The 15890-nt window shown below is 42.0% G+C and overlaps 1 protein-coding gene across 2 annotated transcripts in view; it reads left to right on the forward strand.

The window, feature by feature from the left end:
- The first annotated feature begins 872 nt into the window (after positions 1 to 872).
- The window catches only part of VPS37B (VPS37B subunit of ESCRT-I), a 30221-nt gene continuing 15203 nt past the window's right edge, over positions 873 to 15890 (forward strand). The window contains exon 1 of one of the 2 annotated variants that reach the window (XM_083476504.1): positions 873 to 1194. In XM_083476504.1, the coding sequence (XP_083332630.1) occupies positions 1090 to 1194 (105 nt within the window). In that variant the 5' untranslated portion in view covers positions 873 to 1089. The remainder of the gene's footprint in view (positions 1195 to 15890) is intronic. The other variant, XR_014519434.1, reaches the window with a different exon arrangement.

Below are 15890 nucleotides of genomic sequence, written 5' to 3' on the forward strand. Positions count from 1 at the left end.
ATTTTAAATGGCATGCTGTTATTAGCATTGATTTCACTTTTATCAAAAACAAACCAAAGCAGCTAACAGGCAAAAAAGGTGGTGGTGGCGGCGGTGGCTGCAGCAGAGAATGCAAGATTAAAAAGAAAAGCAAACCCCTAAAATGCTGATGCCCCAACGCCCAGTTTAAAACAGCAACGAAAGATCAGCACAAGGTGGGAATTGAAGCAGCTGATCAGCAAGAAGTTGAGAGGAATAGCGGAAACAGCTGATCAGCAAGGTGTTGAAAAGCCACTGAAAGAGAAATCTTCAAGTTGTATGAAAAACAGAAACATTATACAGCTAATGAGAAAAACAAGTTTTATTTCAGATGACATTCTGTATTTTTACACTTTTCCTGCGTGTTTGATTTGTTTATTATTAAGAGTATTCATATATTTTTTACCAACTTTTCCTCAGCCACAAATGCAGATTGACCCCATTTTGTACAGTATACAGAATACACACAGACATATTAAACTAACAAGAACGATTCTTTTGGGAAACTTTCATTTTTAAAATTTCAATAACGTTGCGTTTTTAATGTGTTTATTTTTCAATCTGTTTCTCACTTTCGTTAGTCACCTGAAGCATCTTCAGATGGAAAAGAGCGAGAGAGGGGGGAGGGAATATGCATAAACATAACATAATAATAAAAAATAGAAACACTCATAAATTTAAATACTGAACTGCAAGCAAAGTTAAAAGAAAAGCGCTGCTGAAAGTTCACTTCAGAGCGAGCGCGCGCGCGCGCTTTTCCCGCCTCTTTTCCCTTTCCCCTCCCCCCGTCACGTGCCAGGGGAGGGAGGGAGAAGGGAGTGACAGGTGACGTCACACTCCTCCCCCTCCCTCTGGAGTCGAGAGAAACCCGGAGGGAGGAGAGGAGACGAGGGAAGAGCGGCCGCAGCACTTCCGGTGGAGCGCCAGGCGGCGGCGGGCGGGGCGGGAACAGCCTCCTCCGCCGCAGGAGTCGGGCGGGCGAGCGGACGGGCGAGCGGAGCTTTGGCTGAGGGAGGCGAGCGGAGAGGAGAGCTGGCTTCCTCGCCTTGCTCTGCCCTCCTCTCTCCCGCCATGGCGGTGGACGTGAGGCGGCTGGAGGGCCTGAGCCTTCACCAGCTGAACGAGCTGCTGGACGACGAGGAGCAGCTCCAGAGCATGGCCAGAGAGATGGAGGAGGTAGGCGGGGTGGCGGGGGGCGAGCGGGGGGCGCCAGCCCTGTCACGTTGCCTTGGAAACCGGCGGGTTGGGGGGGTCTGTCTCCCTCTCCTCGCCAGTAGATTCATTTCATTTAAAATTTACTCCCCCCGCTTTCAACACCGGCGTTAAAATCTTATGTGTTTACTTTAAGGGTGCGGTTGGTGTTCATTTCTGCTGGATCCCTGTAACTTCAGGCTTTAAGGTTTTACTCTGAATAAGTTTTGTTTGTTTTTGTTTGTTTTAATAATATAAAACACACACACACAACTTAGCGCAAAGTCGTCCAGAAAACTTTGTGAAAACAGGGCGGCGTGTAAATTCTGTAAGCAAATAAAATAACAGATAGGTAGCCGTGTTGGTCTGCCATAGTCAAAATAAAAAAATTCCTTCCAGTAGCACCTTAAAGACCAACTAAGTTAGTTCTTGGTATGAGCTTTCGTGTGTATCTGAAGAAGTGTGCATGCACACGAAAGCTCATACCAAGAACTAACTTAGTTGGTCTTTAAGGTGCTACTGGAAGGAATTTTTTTATTTCAAATAAAATAAGTTTGCCGTATTGACGCGGAATGCTTAGTATATTAGCCACGAGTATCTTGGCACTTAATATTTATTGCTGCTGTTTACCATCCTTGTGATGTAAAGGTGCTACGGTAGTTGCTTCTCTGCTCAGAAGCCTCATAGGAAGTTCATTAAACAAAACCATACCAAGCAATCCTTGATGTTCTTATGGGCTTTAGGCGTTTTTAGTTTGCTTTTGTTAACAGGAGGGGGAAGAAGGTATGTTTAATGTCGATAAAGCACAAACCTGTTTACAAAGTGAACAGCGGAGCCCAAACGCTGTTTAATATGCTTGCAGTTTGATCATGTATGTGGTTACTTGGAAGTAGGGCTATGGGATTGACTCCCAAGGAAGGATCCACAGGGTTGCCTCTATGCTAAGGTCACTCCAACAACATAATCCAACAATAAATATATTGAGTTGCTCAGTGTTCTGTTTGTATTGACTCTGGTTGAGTCACATCAAGTTAAGTGGGGCTTACTTCCCTGTGTGTAGTGTTCATACTAGTTTAGACCAATGAAAAATTGATGGCAAAAGAAGGAAGATTATGCATGTATGGCATCTGCAGTCCCCTGCTCTTCATGTTGGTGGTGAAGGGACCTTAGTCTTAATTGCCCCCATTTCATAGAATCATAGCATTGTATGAAATCCCTTGCAATGTAGGAATCTTTTGCTCAAACTAGGGCTTGAACCCACGACTCTGAGATTGAGTCTTATGTTCTACAACTGAACTTTTTTGTTTTTGCTGTCTGGGAAATCAGTGCTTAGGTGTTCTTTTTCCTGTCCAGCCCCATTGTGTTGTATGGTTTTAGGGATTGAGGTTAGGGGTAGATTGGGTAGAGACATAGATTAGGGCACCCTTATCCATTTTAGATCTGCCTTTTTTTCTCCCAAACTATTTGCTGTCTTGCCATTGGGATGTGCGGGTGGTCATGAAACTTAGCTAGCCTTCCTCATTGTCTTTCTCCAACCTTTAATGCTGAATTAATACTCCTCCTTTCCTGTTGTTGAAATGTTTGGGACTGTGTGTTAAGATCTGGGCAATTTTTCTTTTAGGGGTCTCTTCAACTGTGTGTTGACCTGTTCTTCCGCCCCATTGAGAGATACAGTACTGCAAACTGTAAGGGGCAGGTGTGTCCCTGTTTAGTGAATTCCATTTTCAGAATGACCCTTCCGCTTTAAGTATGACTAATCTCCTCACATGAGTTGGATCAGGCCTTGCAGCTGTCTTTCTAGCGCAAGATTAGAATCTGTTTGGTGGGTGAGAGGTGTCTGTCTATGAGTGATTAGGGAGCAGAGAAGAGAGTGGTTCAGAATTATGTGGTGTTGTGGAGGTAGGTGAGAGAAGCTGAGACTTTGCAGCTGCCTAGGCAACTGCCTTCTGATACACGGAAATAAAATAGTAATTAAAACATACATGGAAGCCTGCCCTCCTCCACTGCCTGTCTCTGTCTTTAAACTCCTCATTTAGCTAATGAATTGACAAAGAAGTGTTCTCTCCTTCCTTCCCCTTTGTGGGTCTGACATACCCTAATAGAAAACTTTATAATGAGAGCTACCCCATCTGTGTTTTCTTGTCCTGTAGAACCTGATTGGTTCTGAAAACATGAAAGCACCCATTATGGCCTTCTGGAGTTGTAATGTATTTGAGATAAAGGGCACTATCTTAAAAGGAAGGACATACGGTAATTTTACCCCCATGGGGGTAGCTTGAATTCATTGTTAATTTCAGTTTGCTTCAGTGACAGATAATAGTTCTCTCGTCTCTGCCCCCTCTTCTCCAGGAAGATAAGAGAAAGGTAGGGAGAAGGTAAGATTCACAAGCCCCCTCCTTTTGACACTCTCACTTCTGGCTAAATCATACCACTCCAGTAATAATTGTAACTAAGGGGAATATCATGAGCCCTCTTTGCTTCTCTATGAATTGAGTGCTGGACCCTCCCCATTTTGTCTAGGAACAAAAGCAGTTCTTCATTGCTTTTTGAGTTGACTACATAACCAGCGTCCTGGACTTCCAAACACAAGGAAATGCATTGAAGATTTTTTTTCCAGTTTAAATTAATCTAGCTATTTGTCCTTTGTAAAAGCAAACTCCCTTGGAGATTAGAAAAACAGTTTATCTCTTTTCTCTTCTATTTAATTTAGCAAATATAAGCTTTGTTAATTAACCAGATCCACACCTTTCAGACACAAGTCTTCTCACTTTCTTTCCGTTTGCTTTGCAGTTTTGAGGCTCATAAATGTAGTGTCAACTTTTTCCTCCCTCCCACCCACTCCTCACTTAATTTGGTTTCTGGGATCTGGGTAATGTAGTCATTTGTCAAATAAAGGGCTTTTGAATCCTCAGAAATCTTTGCTGCTTCTCTCTGTGCTCTTTTGTTGTCTGGAATTTATAAATGGAGGGAGGATCTCTAGTTTCCAGTCACTCCTTGGTAACCGCTAGTACAGAACCCAAAAGCCAGTCTATTGGGGGGGGGGAGTGGGGAGGCCACAGGTCTGAAAAGTCATTGTGCTAAGCTATAGAAATGCTCACTGTAACTAAGATTGTATCCAGCTTTTTGATAATGCTCCTCTTGTTTTCAAGGCTATAAGGGAACTTGCAGTTGAATGAAACTAAGATCTGTTCGTAGTTCTCAGTTAAGGCAAACATGAAAAAAGCAAAGAGCTTTTTGAGAGGGTCTGCATAAGTTATGTATAAATTCATTTATCTGCCACCTCTTTAGGAATAGCCAATACAAGGAGGCTTACATTTCATAAAATCAGTAAAATATAAATAAAACAGCCATGTATATTTCAGGAATGAAGAACCCCCTATACATTTTAAAGTTTAGATCTCTGCAGAGACTGAACTGGGTGAAGCAAACCTAGTTTTCAGAGGGCTGTGCCTTTGTACTGTAGTTTGATTACTCTACAATATTTTTGCATGACTATTTTTGCATTGGTGGCGGAAGAAAATGGTGCTTGAGGTGTAAGGTCCACCTGCAAATCAAGGCATCACTTCCTGCTCTGCAGATGCAGAGGCTCCTGGGGTTAATATTTATCAAAATGAGAACCAAACAGCCCCAGCATAAATGAAGGGTTGTGGAGAAAGTTGACTGTCAAATCAGACCCAGATATCAATCTTGCATGAACTCTTCATTGCCTATTACTTTTATTTTATACAAGTCTGAAATAAGTGTCTTAATTGCAAACTTGCTCTTCCTTTTGCATGTTGTGTCTATTCCTCATAGAATAGATGTAAATTATCCTTCCGCTGCATGAGCTGTCCTGTTTTGTGAATCTGCTTGGGCTGATACTCTGTGTGTATACAGACATGTAACTTGGTGTTTCTATGTGTTCTGGTCAAAAGAACCTTCCAAAATACTATCTGTGTAGGTCCAGCACAAGTGTGACGTTCCCTAACCATGCTTAAGCGATCAGGCATGTTCTGCAAGTTCCCACCTCCATTCCCTGCTGATTTATCCACTGTCCTTTTCTGCTTTCTGTCGTTTGAAGGCATATATCTGCCACAATAGTTTAATTGATGCTTGTTTTTAATTTATTTTTGTTTGCCACTTTTTATGATTTTAGTGGTTTTGTTTTTATATTGTTGTAAACTGCTGATATATTTTAATGACAGAGAGGTATATAAATGGTTTTTTAAAATAAATAAATAAACGCAAATAGTAATAGAAATGGGAGTGAAATGCCTTAAGAAGCAACAAGTGAAAAATCATAAGGAATGCAAGCGCTCAGGTGCTTCTTGTCTTGTATCGTCTGACATCTTGAAAAGATAATGTATTTTTGGGGGGGGGAAGCAGGTAGCAGCTTTAGACAGTGTGGGCCATAACTTGTTTATTTTCAAAGGCTAGCTTATAATATGATGTCCTTTTCAGCTGGACTGTGTTCACTTAGAAGTGAGCCCTACTGAGTTCAAGTAGGACTCGCTCTCAAGTAAGTGTGCCTTAGATTAAGTGAGAAGTCATGTATGTTGCCTGATGCTCTTGCTTTGTATTGTAAGCTGGTAATAGTATTCTTCTATATACTAGCATACTAATGGTAAGCTGGTATTCCTCTATATACAGCAAAGCATTCATTCTCTCAGTGTGGATCTTTGTACAGCCAAAACAGCACCATCCATGCACAGGAAGAAGGGATTGGCAGGCTTTGGGCTACCTCAAGGTTTTCAGAGCCAAAAAATTATTTAAGGGGGGAACCTTAAAAAGAATATAGTGAGCATGTTAGTGGCTATAGAATGCAGATGCCTGTCAGAGGGAGGAGGAAAACTAGAGGGCATTGTTGAAAAGATGAACCCCCCAAAAAGGCATGGCTCACTGGAGTCCTGAGTAGAGGTACTCTACAGTGCAGCCTTTTCTTGCAAATTTCACTGGCTCTTAACCAGTGAAAGTCATTGTATGAATACCATTCACTCAGTGTCGAAGATTGGGCAGGAAAAATATTTGATTAGTTTGCCTAGGAACCAACTTGAAATGTTACGAATGTCAACCTTGCCTAGGTAGATTAAATATAGATATTCTGAATTCCTAGATACTGGCATTAGATTTTTAGGGGCATGAAAAGCGAAGCATCTGAGAAATGTCCAGCCTTGGGTAATAGATTAGATGAAGCAAAACTTTAATTTCCAGTCCTTCTAACTTCTGAGGGAAAGCATTTCTGCAACCAAAGATGCTCAAGTGATAGTAAATTGTCCTTTCCACCATTGTAATGGGAAATGCCCAGAACTAGTTACCATGGTTATCATGGAACGTCTTCAGTAATAATTTTGTGTTAAAACAGCTTGTACCTCTTTTGATTTGCTGTTCTAAAGTGTGTGTCCGCAAGGTCTCTTCTGCTATTATGTCTTTTGCATAATAGGGCTGTAATATGGTTGCATCCTCAGGAAGCGCTGGGAAAGACTCTTGTCTGGAAGGTCATTGCCTGTCTGGGTAGACACTTTGGAGCAAATGGACCAATTATTTGACTCTGTATAAGGCAGGTTCCTAATTCTGTGTGCTGAATAGACTTGATAGGTTTTCTTACTTTGTTGCTTAGCAAGCATCAGAGATGCCAGTTGGAGTGTTTGTGGGGCTGTGTGACTTCTCAGCAAATGAATATGTGCATGTGAAATGAAATCAGTAGGTGTGCAGTCTCTTTCTCAAGCTATACTAGTGGTTATGGAATTCTGAGTTTTGTGTGGAGGCGTTTGGATGATGTGGCTTTTTGTTGTTGAATTTTCCCCTGTTCTCAGCAGCATCCAAGCTTTCCTCCGTTCCTTTAGTACGGTACTTCCACACTGATCTTGAGCTGTCATTCTTATTACTATCTTAAGATATTTAGACCTATGCTTAGCCCTTGAATCTGAAATGACTAGGTCCCCGTCCCCCGTCCCCCCCGCATGAGTACTCTGTGCTTACCAGTAGCTGTATTCTCACTGATTATTTTAGGTGACTAGTGAAAATATGGAAGCTTAAAAAGGCTTTTACCTGATGGTTTGTTTTTTTTACTGGTATATCTTTGTCTTAGTTTCATTGGCTGTTTTGAATTTTGTTAAGGGAGTTTGACTTTGTGGTCAATATTTGTTCATCATTCTTCCAAGATTTTAATTGTAATTGCTATATTGTGTTCTTGACTGAATCCCTGAAAGATTTAGGGATGGTAAATTTGGTAGGGCTTTAATGGACAGTCCCTTGTGTACTTGCAGACAGATGTCAAAAGAAGAAGAAACAAGTTAATAGATGCCTTGGAGTCCTTGGCTCCATAGTGCTGTTCCTCATCTCAACTATGAATGTGGTCATGTTCTCTTTTGCAGACATTAAATTAGGTTTTAAGGCTACTAATTAAACATGCCTATAACTACAGGCTTTCTCTTCTCTCTTGTGGTCATCAATTAGGAAAAGCCTATGTCTACAAGATATAAACTTGGCACCCTGGCATAATAATACAGTCTCATTGCACAGTTTTAGTGAGATTATCCAGAATAGGACATTAGGGGCAGTTTGGGGTGATACTGCAAAGGCTTAGTTTTGCACCAACACAAGGCAGTAATGGAGGGGGCAATAAAACTGGGCATATGAAAGCATGCCCTTTGGCATCTTATTGCGGCACAAGCTTTTGCGGTCTTGAACTAAATAAGATACACAGAATATTTGCCAACTGATTTTTAAAATGTGTGCAGACAGGGTAATGTTTTGTGTATGCGTGTAATATTTCTTCATGCATCAGAAGGGGTTGGCATTAGTCTATGAAAAATTAGGAAACAATCTGATGATCTTTGAGGGCACCACAAGGGTTATGCGTGTACCTGCAAACTAACACAATAAACACTCTGAAACGGGAGGGAATTCAGAGGAGGACCTGGGTAAAATGTTTGCTGGGTGGCCAAAATGGAAGCTGCTGGACCTGTAGTAAGCTTGAGCGCTGGGAAAAGGGCAGAAAATTTTGAAACCATATCCTGTTGGGGAGGGTGGGGAAAATGTTAATCTGCTGCATCTGACATAGCAGACTGTAGTCTGTGAAAGCTTATAACTTTCTAGTCTTAAAGGTACCAGAGGATTCTTTGCTGTATATCTAATATCTGCTGTATTTCTTCCCTTGAAAAATAGCTCAGCAAGATTATTTTAAATCACAAAATGTAACTTTTAAAATTGATCTCAATGATCAGTTGCATAAGTGTGAAACATTACTGTACCTAGCCTCAGTGAAAAGGCCCAGTTCTCTTCTGTTAGATATACAGTGCAATCCTATGCTTAACCTACTCAGAATCAAGACCCACGTGAGTGTTGGATTACAATGATGCAGATATATTTTTGCTTCCTTTGTTTCAACTTTATCATGGATTTTTCCAGCCATGTGTTCTGAATATTGCTTTGAATTTCAGTATTTTGCTGGGTTTGCCGCTAATTTGAAGCTGTGTAATACATGTAAAATTGGTTCCACATTCAAGTTTACGATGGGCTTTTTACTCCTCAGGGTGATAGTTGTGTTTCAGAATCTTGCAAATGGGTTGGACTTTTGACAAACAATAGTCATGGTATTGATTTTATTCCTGCAGTAACATGAACCTACTCCAAACGATTCAAGTTAGGGGACAGGTGGAATTCCTGTGGAAGAATTCCTACTCCATATTTCTAGGAAGCTTTTTGGACTCACCGAGTGCTGTTTCAAAGGGGCTTTTAGATAAAAACATGCACCACCTTAAAATAACTTGGTACAATAGAATCTGAGCCGCCTGTCTTACGTAATAGGGCTTCTCCCTCTGCGCTTTGTAAACAGAGGTCACTTCCTTGTTATATAGAGAACAAAAAATGTCTGGGTTAGGGAGGGAAGAGGGATATCAGGATGTGCTCTGTTTGCAGTCAAGGCAAGGACACTATGGGTCATTAAATAGCAGCATTGCAGAAAATTGTCCTTTGATTCTTCTGCAGTCCTGTTAGATCTCCAACCTTTACTGACCAGAAAACCTTTCAATGCTTTACCCACTAATTTTTAATTATATTTTGTCCCCCTTCCTGCTTTGTATCTAGGACAGAGGTGAGGACCCCCTTTTCTGTTGAGGGCTGCATTCCCTCTAGGTTGATCGGGATCACATGTAGGCAGCGGGAGGGACCACCCCTTTATCTCTCTAAGGTTGCACTGTGGGAACAGTAGATTCCTCTTCTCAGAGATCTGAAATTATTACTTGCTAGGGGAGTCCGTCCGTCCCGTCCCCCGGTTTCTTCTCCCTGCATGAAATTAAGTGAAAGGCTGCAGGTTCCCCATTCCTCTTGCATGACCAGATGAAAAGGAAATGTACTCATAGTAGTTCTTATGCAGAGTCAAGAAATGGTACCTACTGAAATTCCATCTTCTACCCAACTCCTGGACGTACAAAAACAGAACATGAAATGTTATTGACGCACCTTAGGTCATACATACCAGCTGAAGGTAAGTGCACATACTGTGCACATACAATCACACATACTGTCTAATAATGAGAAGAAACCCACACATCCCACCACAGTCTTTCCTAAAACAGGAAGTATTTCCTACTGTTTCTTTTTGTGAAGTTGGAGAAGGGGAGTTCATGCTGCAATCCATTCTCTTCAGTGATAGAGTGCACAATTAGATGTGCACAGGTCGATACCCTGAGGAGCTTACAATATAAAAATTAACATAACAGAAATGATGAGATGGGAGGCAGGGGTAAACAGGAAGAGTACATTATACCACCCATCAATTAAATTCTCAGAGTGATTGATAAATAGAACAAAGCAATAACAACAAATAGTAAATATATGGTGCCTGTTAACAGGTACCTGTGCTAAGGTTTGGTTGTAGTAGGGCATGGGAACTGGGGATTGAACCAGAGGGTTGATGGAGAAGCTTGTGGGGAAGGGGAAAAGCAAGTGAGAAGTGTCATCACACAAGTGGGAGGCAAGTCCAGGCAATCAGAATCAGTAATGGAGAAAAGGTGCAACTCTTTAAGGGAATAGGAGACTTTCAATGGCTGAAGGTGGTGGTTCTAGAGGAGTAAAGGTCATGGGCGCAGGGAGGCATCCTCACAGAAGAGGAAAGAGAAGAGGGTCAAAGCCTTGGAGCACATTGAAGGGTAAGACTGTGCCTCTTCTGCTTGATCTAGAAACAGATGTGGCAGCAGTGAAGGAAGTATTCCAAAAGGTCCATGTACACAAAAACCTCTGATTTGGTTGACTAAAAACATATCCATCAGAGTAGTAGTTAATGTTTTCTGGGATTGTATCCAGCTGCGTTTTTTGTTTTTTACTGTTATGTGGAAGTATGTGAACTAAATGTGCAGTTCTAGTATTGGGGCAGGAGAGAAGGATCTCTGAAATTAAAAATCAAGATTAACATTAAGCAGCTGCTATCCTGGTAAAAAGTTGAGAGTAGTTGAAAGACTCCTTTGTTACTATTATTTTTAATTCTTATGGAAATGTTGACAGAATTCCTTTCTGTAGCTTCTCCCAAAGCAAGGTTATGATTATAACTTGGTTTGCCAGATTGTGATGAGCAGTTGGGATTAGTCTCATTCAGATATCACATTTCAGAAGGTATTTCTAGTTGTACCCTTAGTATAGTTCCTTGTGGGCCAGCATTGTTTCCCACAACTCAGCTTGGCAAATCCTGCGTATGAATCACTATTTTGTAGTTATCTGATAATTTTGTGGTAGGAAACTTGTTGTTTTTACATACATCAGTTTTTCCCCTTCTCCATTCCCCCTTCAAAACACAAAATAAAGCATATTCTTGCAGGAGAGGGGAAGGTCAGAGCTCCAGATGGCAGCTGCTTGCTAATAGGGTTATTACTTAATCATAACCTACAGCGAAAATACCCAAACTCCTACCCTACTCTAAAATAAGTCTAGGTCTGCTATCTAAGCACGTTTGTTTAAGCCCTCTGAATAACTCTTAAGATTTTCTGAGAGGGGAGAAGAAATGAGCCAGTTTTCCTAATCTGTTTTACAAGAGAATCACACAGTTCTGAAGCAAACTGGAGTGCAAGCCCATCTGCAGCTCTCTACATACATACACACCCAAATGTGAGAATGGAAATGGGATTAGTGTCAATACCTTAGCTGGACTTTGCACTCTGACGCTAAGTGCTTTGCTCCAGTCCACAGTGATACAGGCAGGGCATGAGCAACCATCGCAAAACCCCAACTGGGGTTTTCATGGCCCACGGGCACCAGCAGTTTGAGTCTCTGTTGTGCCTGTGTTAACCTGTCCTGTCCACTTTAGGCTTACTGGTCAGCCTTCTTTCTGAACCGGTAGTTCAGTTTAAAAATTGAGCTTGTTGGGTTTTGCACACCGCACCTTCCTATCTTTGATCCAAAGTACTGTTTATATAATTAGAATCCAGTCTGTTTTGAAATCTGGTCTTGTTCTTATCTCAGGAGTTTGTTCTGTTTTCCTGCCTTGTTGGCAGATTATAAGGAACTATTATTAGTACAAGGCTAGTTTGTTTCTGTTGGGCTGGCTTGCTTCCTTGACAGAAAGGTGTGCTTTTGAAGAATTTTACCTTTCCACCAAAAACAGTCAAACCTCGGTTCTTGAACGGCGCCGTTTTTGAACATTTCGGCTCCTGGACGCCAAAAACCCGGAAGTAAATGCTCCGGTTTTTTAACGTTTTTTGGGATCCAAACGTCTGGCGCAGCTTCCGCTTGAGTACAAGAAGCTCTTGCAACCAGTTGGAAGGCGTGACTCAGTTGTTGAACGTTTCGGAAGTCGAATGATCTTCCAGAACGGATTACATTTGACAACCGAGGTTTGATTGTATTCCCTTTCTCATTGAATTACCCCTTTTCTTGGCGCATGTGACGTGGCCTGTAGTTAGTTTCCAATTTGGCTTGAATCCAGATTGTTGCTTCTGGTGTGCTTAATCTTTCCCTCAGCCATGATGTGGATGTTACCAGAGTTCCAGCATAAAATTAATGGGGCCATAAATGAGGAGAATGTTCCCTCTTCTGTCTGGAAAGGTCCAGAGGGAATTTGCTTATGATACCATTTGGAAGTTTGATTTTGAATCCATTGCATTGCTAATATTCCAAGGAGTCTTATCCATTCCTTTAACTTTCACTTCCATTTGCAAAGCAGGTGGTAAGTATTCTTAGCTAATCAGTGTAAATTGAACGATGTCAGCCTCTTTTTAAAAAACTGAATTTGAAAAATTTCCATTTCAGTCCTTTTTATTTTTTTGTCTTCATATTTTTAGTTGAATGTAAAGAAGTCCCTGGCCAACATTTTGTTGTAATTCCTTGAATCTCATTCTTTATAAAAATGGATTTGGCTTCCTTTTATATACCATGTTAGACACTGAAATAGTCAGGTTTCCTTCTGTTACCTCTGAGGATGTGGACAGGCTCCTTGGTTGAGTGAAACTGACCACCTGTCTCTTTGATCCTGGCTCATAAAAGTGAGCTGGGAAGGGCTGGGCAATGGGCTCCATGGGGTGGTGAATGCCTCCCTCTGTGAGGGAGTCTTCCCACACCTGCTTAAAGAAGCAGTTATTAAACCGCTTCTTTAAAAAACCATCTTTGGACCCAGTCAATATGGCCAACTATCGCCCAGTCTCAAATCTTCCATTCTTGGACAGGGTGATTGAGCAGGTGGTCACTGAACAACTCCAGGCACACCAGTCGTGATTCAGGCCTCATCATGGGACTGAAACTGCCTTGGTTGCACTGGTTGATGATTTCTGGCAGGCCACACACCTAGGTGAAAGCTGTTTCCTGGTCCTGCTGGATCTCTCAGTGGCCTTTGACACAATTAATCATGACATCCTTATGGACCATCTAGAGGAATTCAGAGCTAGGGGCACTGTTATTTAGTGGTTCTGCTCCTTCCTCCAGGGTCATGTCCAGAAAGTGGTGTTGGGGGATGAGTGTTCAGATCCCTGGGCTCTCACTTGTGTGGTGCCTCTGGGCTCCATCCTCTCCCCCATGCTTTTTAACATCTATATGGACCCACTGGGAGAGATCATCAGGGGGTTTGGACTGGGCATTCACCAGTGTGCAGATGATACCCAGCTCTACCTCTCTTTTAAATCAGAATCAGTGAAGGTGGTGAATGTCCTGTGTGAGTGTCTGGGGGTGGTAGGAGGATGGATGGCAGCTAACAGATTGAGGTTGAATCCTGATAAGACAGAAGTACTGTATTAGGGGGATGGGGCGGGCAGCTGGGGGGACTCCCTGGTCCTGAATGGGGTAACTGTGCCTCTGAAGGATCAGGTGCACAGCCTGGGAGTCATTTTGGACTCACAGCTATCCATGGAGGTGCAGGTCAATTCTGTGTCCTGGGTAGCTGTCTACCAGCTCCGTCTGGTATGCCAGCTGAGACCCTATCTGCTCTGCCCGCAGACTGTCTTGCCAGAGTGGTGCATGCTCTGGTTATCTCCTGCTTGTACTACTGCAATGCGCTCTGCGTGGGGCTACCATTGAAGGTGACCTGAAAACTATAACTAATCCAGACTGCGGCAGCTAGACTGATGACTGGGAGTGACCACCAGGACCATATAACACCAGTCCTAAAGGATCTTCATTGGCTCCCAGCGCGTTTCTGAGCAGAATTCAAAGTGTTGGTACTGACCTTTAAAGCCCTAAACGGCCTCAGCCCAGTATACCAGTATCCTTCCTCATTTTTCAGCCCAGACACTGAGGTTCTCCAAGGGTCTTCTGCTGGCTCCTTCACTGCGATTAGCGAAGTTACAGGGAAGCAGGCAGAGGGCCTTCTTGGTAGTGGCACCCTCCCTGTGGAACACACTCCCTTCAAATGTCAAGGAAATAAACAACTATCTGACTTTTAGAAGACATCTGAAGACAGTCCTGTACTGGGAAGTTTTTAGTGTTTGATGTTTTAGTATGTTCTAATATATGCTGTGAGCTGCCCAGAGTAGCTGGGGAAACCCAGCCAGATGGGTGGCGTATAAATAATAGTTGTTGTTATTATTATTATTGTATCTCATGTTACTGTTAACTGCAGCTCAGAACAACAGTGATTTGCAGCATTAATCCACATCAATCTCTGCTGAATATTGAAAAATGCAAATAACTCTCAAAGCCCACAAAATTAGTCGAGGATGCTAGTCACAGTTGATAATTTTGGGTTTATAGGGACCTGAAAGTCCATATATATATATATATATATATATATATATATATATATATCAAAGCGGCTCTGGTTTGTGGTTTTTACAATACTCGAAAGCAAGGTGGGGAAATGAAAGTGGTGAAGTAATTTTCATCAAGCCTTGAAAAAGTAAGTGTTGCCAAGAGAAATTGTTCAGCTGTGGCCATATCACGCTACTATGACTTTGGATAGGTTCATATGACTAAATGTGTATTGGACTCCTTTGCTTTTAAAGGGTTTTTTGTGTGTTTGCCATTTAGAAAGCAAAATCAGCCAGTGCTTTGTGTGTTCTTAAATAGAGCCGTTTCTTATGGTTGTTATGAAATTCTTCAATGCGATGTCACTAAGAGGTGGCTGGGAGGGATGCACATTTCTTGTGTTCTGCTCAGTGTCTGGCAGGGACTGGGGTGAGGTTAGACTCCAGCTCCCATGAGGCTTAGCTATACTATATTGTCTGTACAGTATATATGTGGGTTTTAAAAGAAGTTTCTTTGATTTTCCTGAAGAAATATGGACATTAAACATATTTGTTGCTGTAAACATTACTGAGGCAGTGTGGTTTATTTCTGAGCATTTAGTAATAGCGCTTCGTAAATAGAACATGAATTGCTGTGACAGAGGGCGCAATTGGGTGTTGTGATGCTGTAAGTGGGCCCACAGCTTATTCTCCACTGGTTTTTGAGTTGCTTATATAAATTCCCCTGCACGTTATCTTGGAAGCTTTGCTTTCTGTGATTTTACCTTGCAAAAGAGCTTTATAACAAATGGATATATAAGCTAAACTTAATATGGGTAGAACATTGAAGCTTCAGGCCTCGGTGATTTAGCCAACAAGTGATTCTTATTAGCAGAACTGGTTGGGTTTGGGGGAAGTGAGAAAGCACTTCAAGTCTGAAAAGCTCTGTAAGTGGTAGAAAGGTGTTTTAACATGCCGTGCTTGACAAAGAGTTCATAGGTGGTAAAAAGTTATTTAGTTATAGGAGTAAGAAAAGGGAATTTGCAGGAGCAGAAATAGACAGCAGTTGCCATTCTGCGCCTAGTGACATTGAGGCCTTCCATCTGTCCATGGAAAGCTCTTCAATCTGAGCAGGCAAAGAGTAAGGTTACCGTCATAAAGCTTCGGTATGCTGATGACAATGTAGTGTGCGCACGCTCAGAGGATGACCCCAAACCATCCTAAATATCTTTGCAGAAGCTTACGAAAAGCTTGGCCTATCACTCAACATCCAAAAAAACCAAAGTGCTGCACCAACAAGTACAAAATAACCCCTCTGCAGCGCCACAAATCCAACTCAATGGTGTAGCGTTGGAAAATGTCAATCACTTCTCCTCCTAGGCAGTTATCTTTCCACAAGAGCCCACATTGATGCCGAAATCCAGCATCGCCTGAGCTCTGCGAGTGCGGCTTTTTCCTGATTGAATGCAGCATGTTTGAGGACCAGGACATTCACAGGGCAACCAAAATGCTTGTTTACAAAGCTATTGTACTACCAACGTTACTATATGCTTGTGAAAC

The sequence above is a fragment of the Podarcis liolepis genome (genome assembly GCF_965112155.1).
Source record: "Podarcis liolepis genome assembly, chromosome: 15".
NCBI lineage: Eukaryota > Metazoa > Chordata > Lepidosauria > Squamata > Lacertidae > Podarcis > Podarcis liolepis.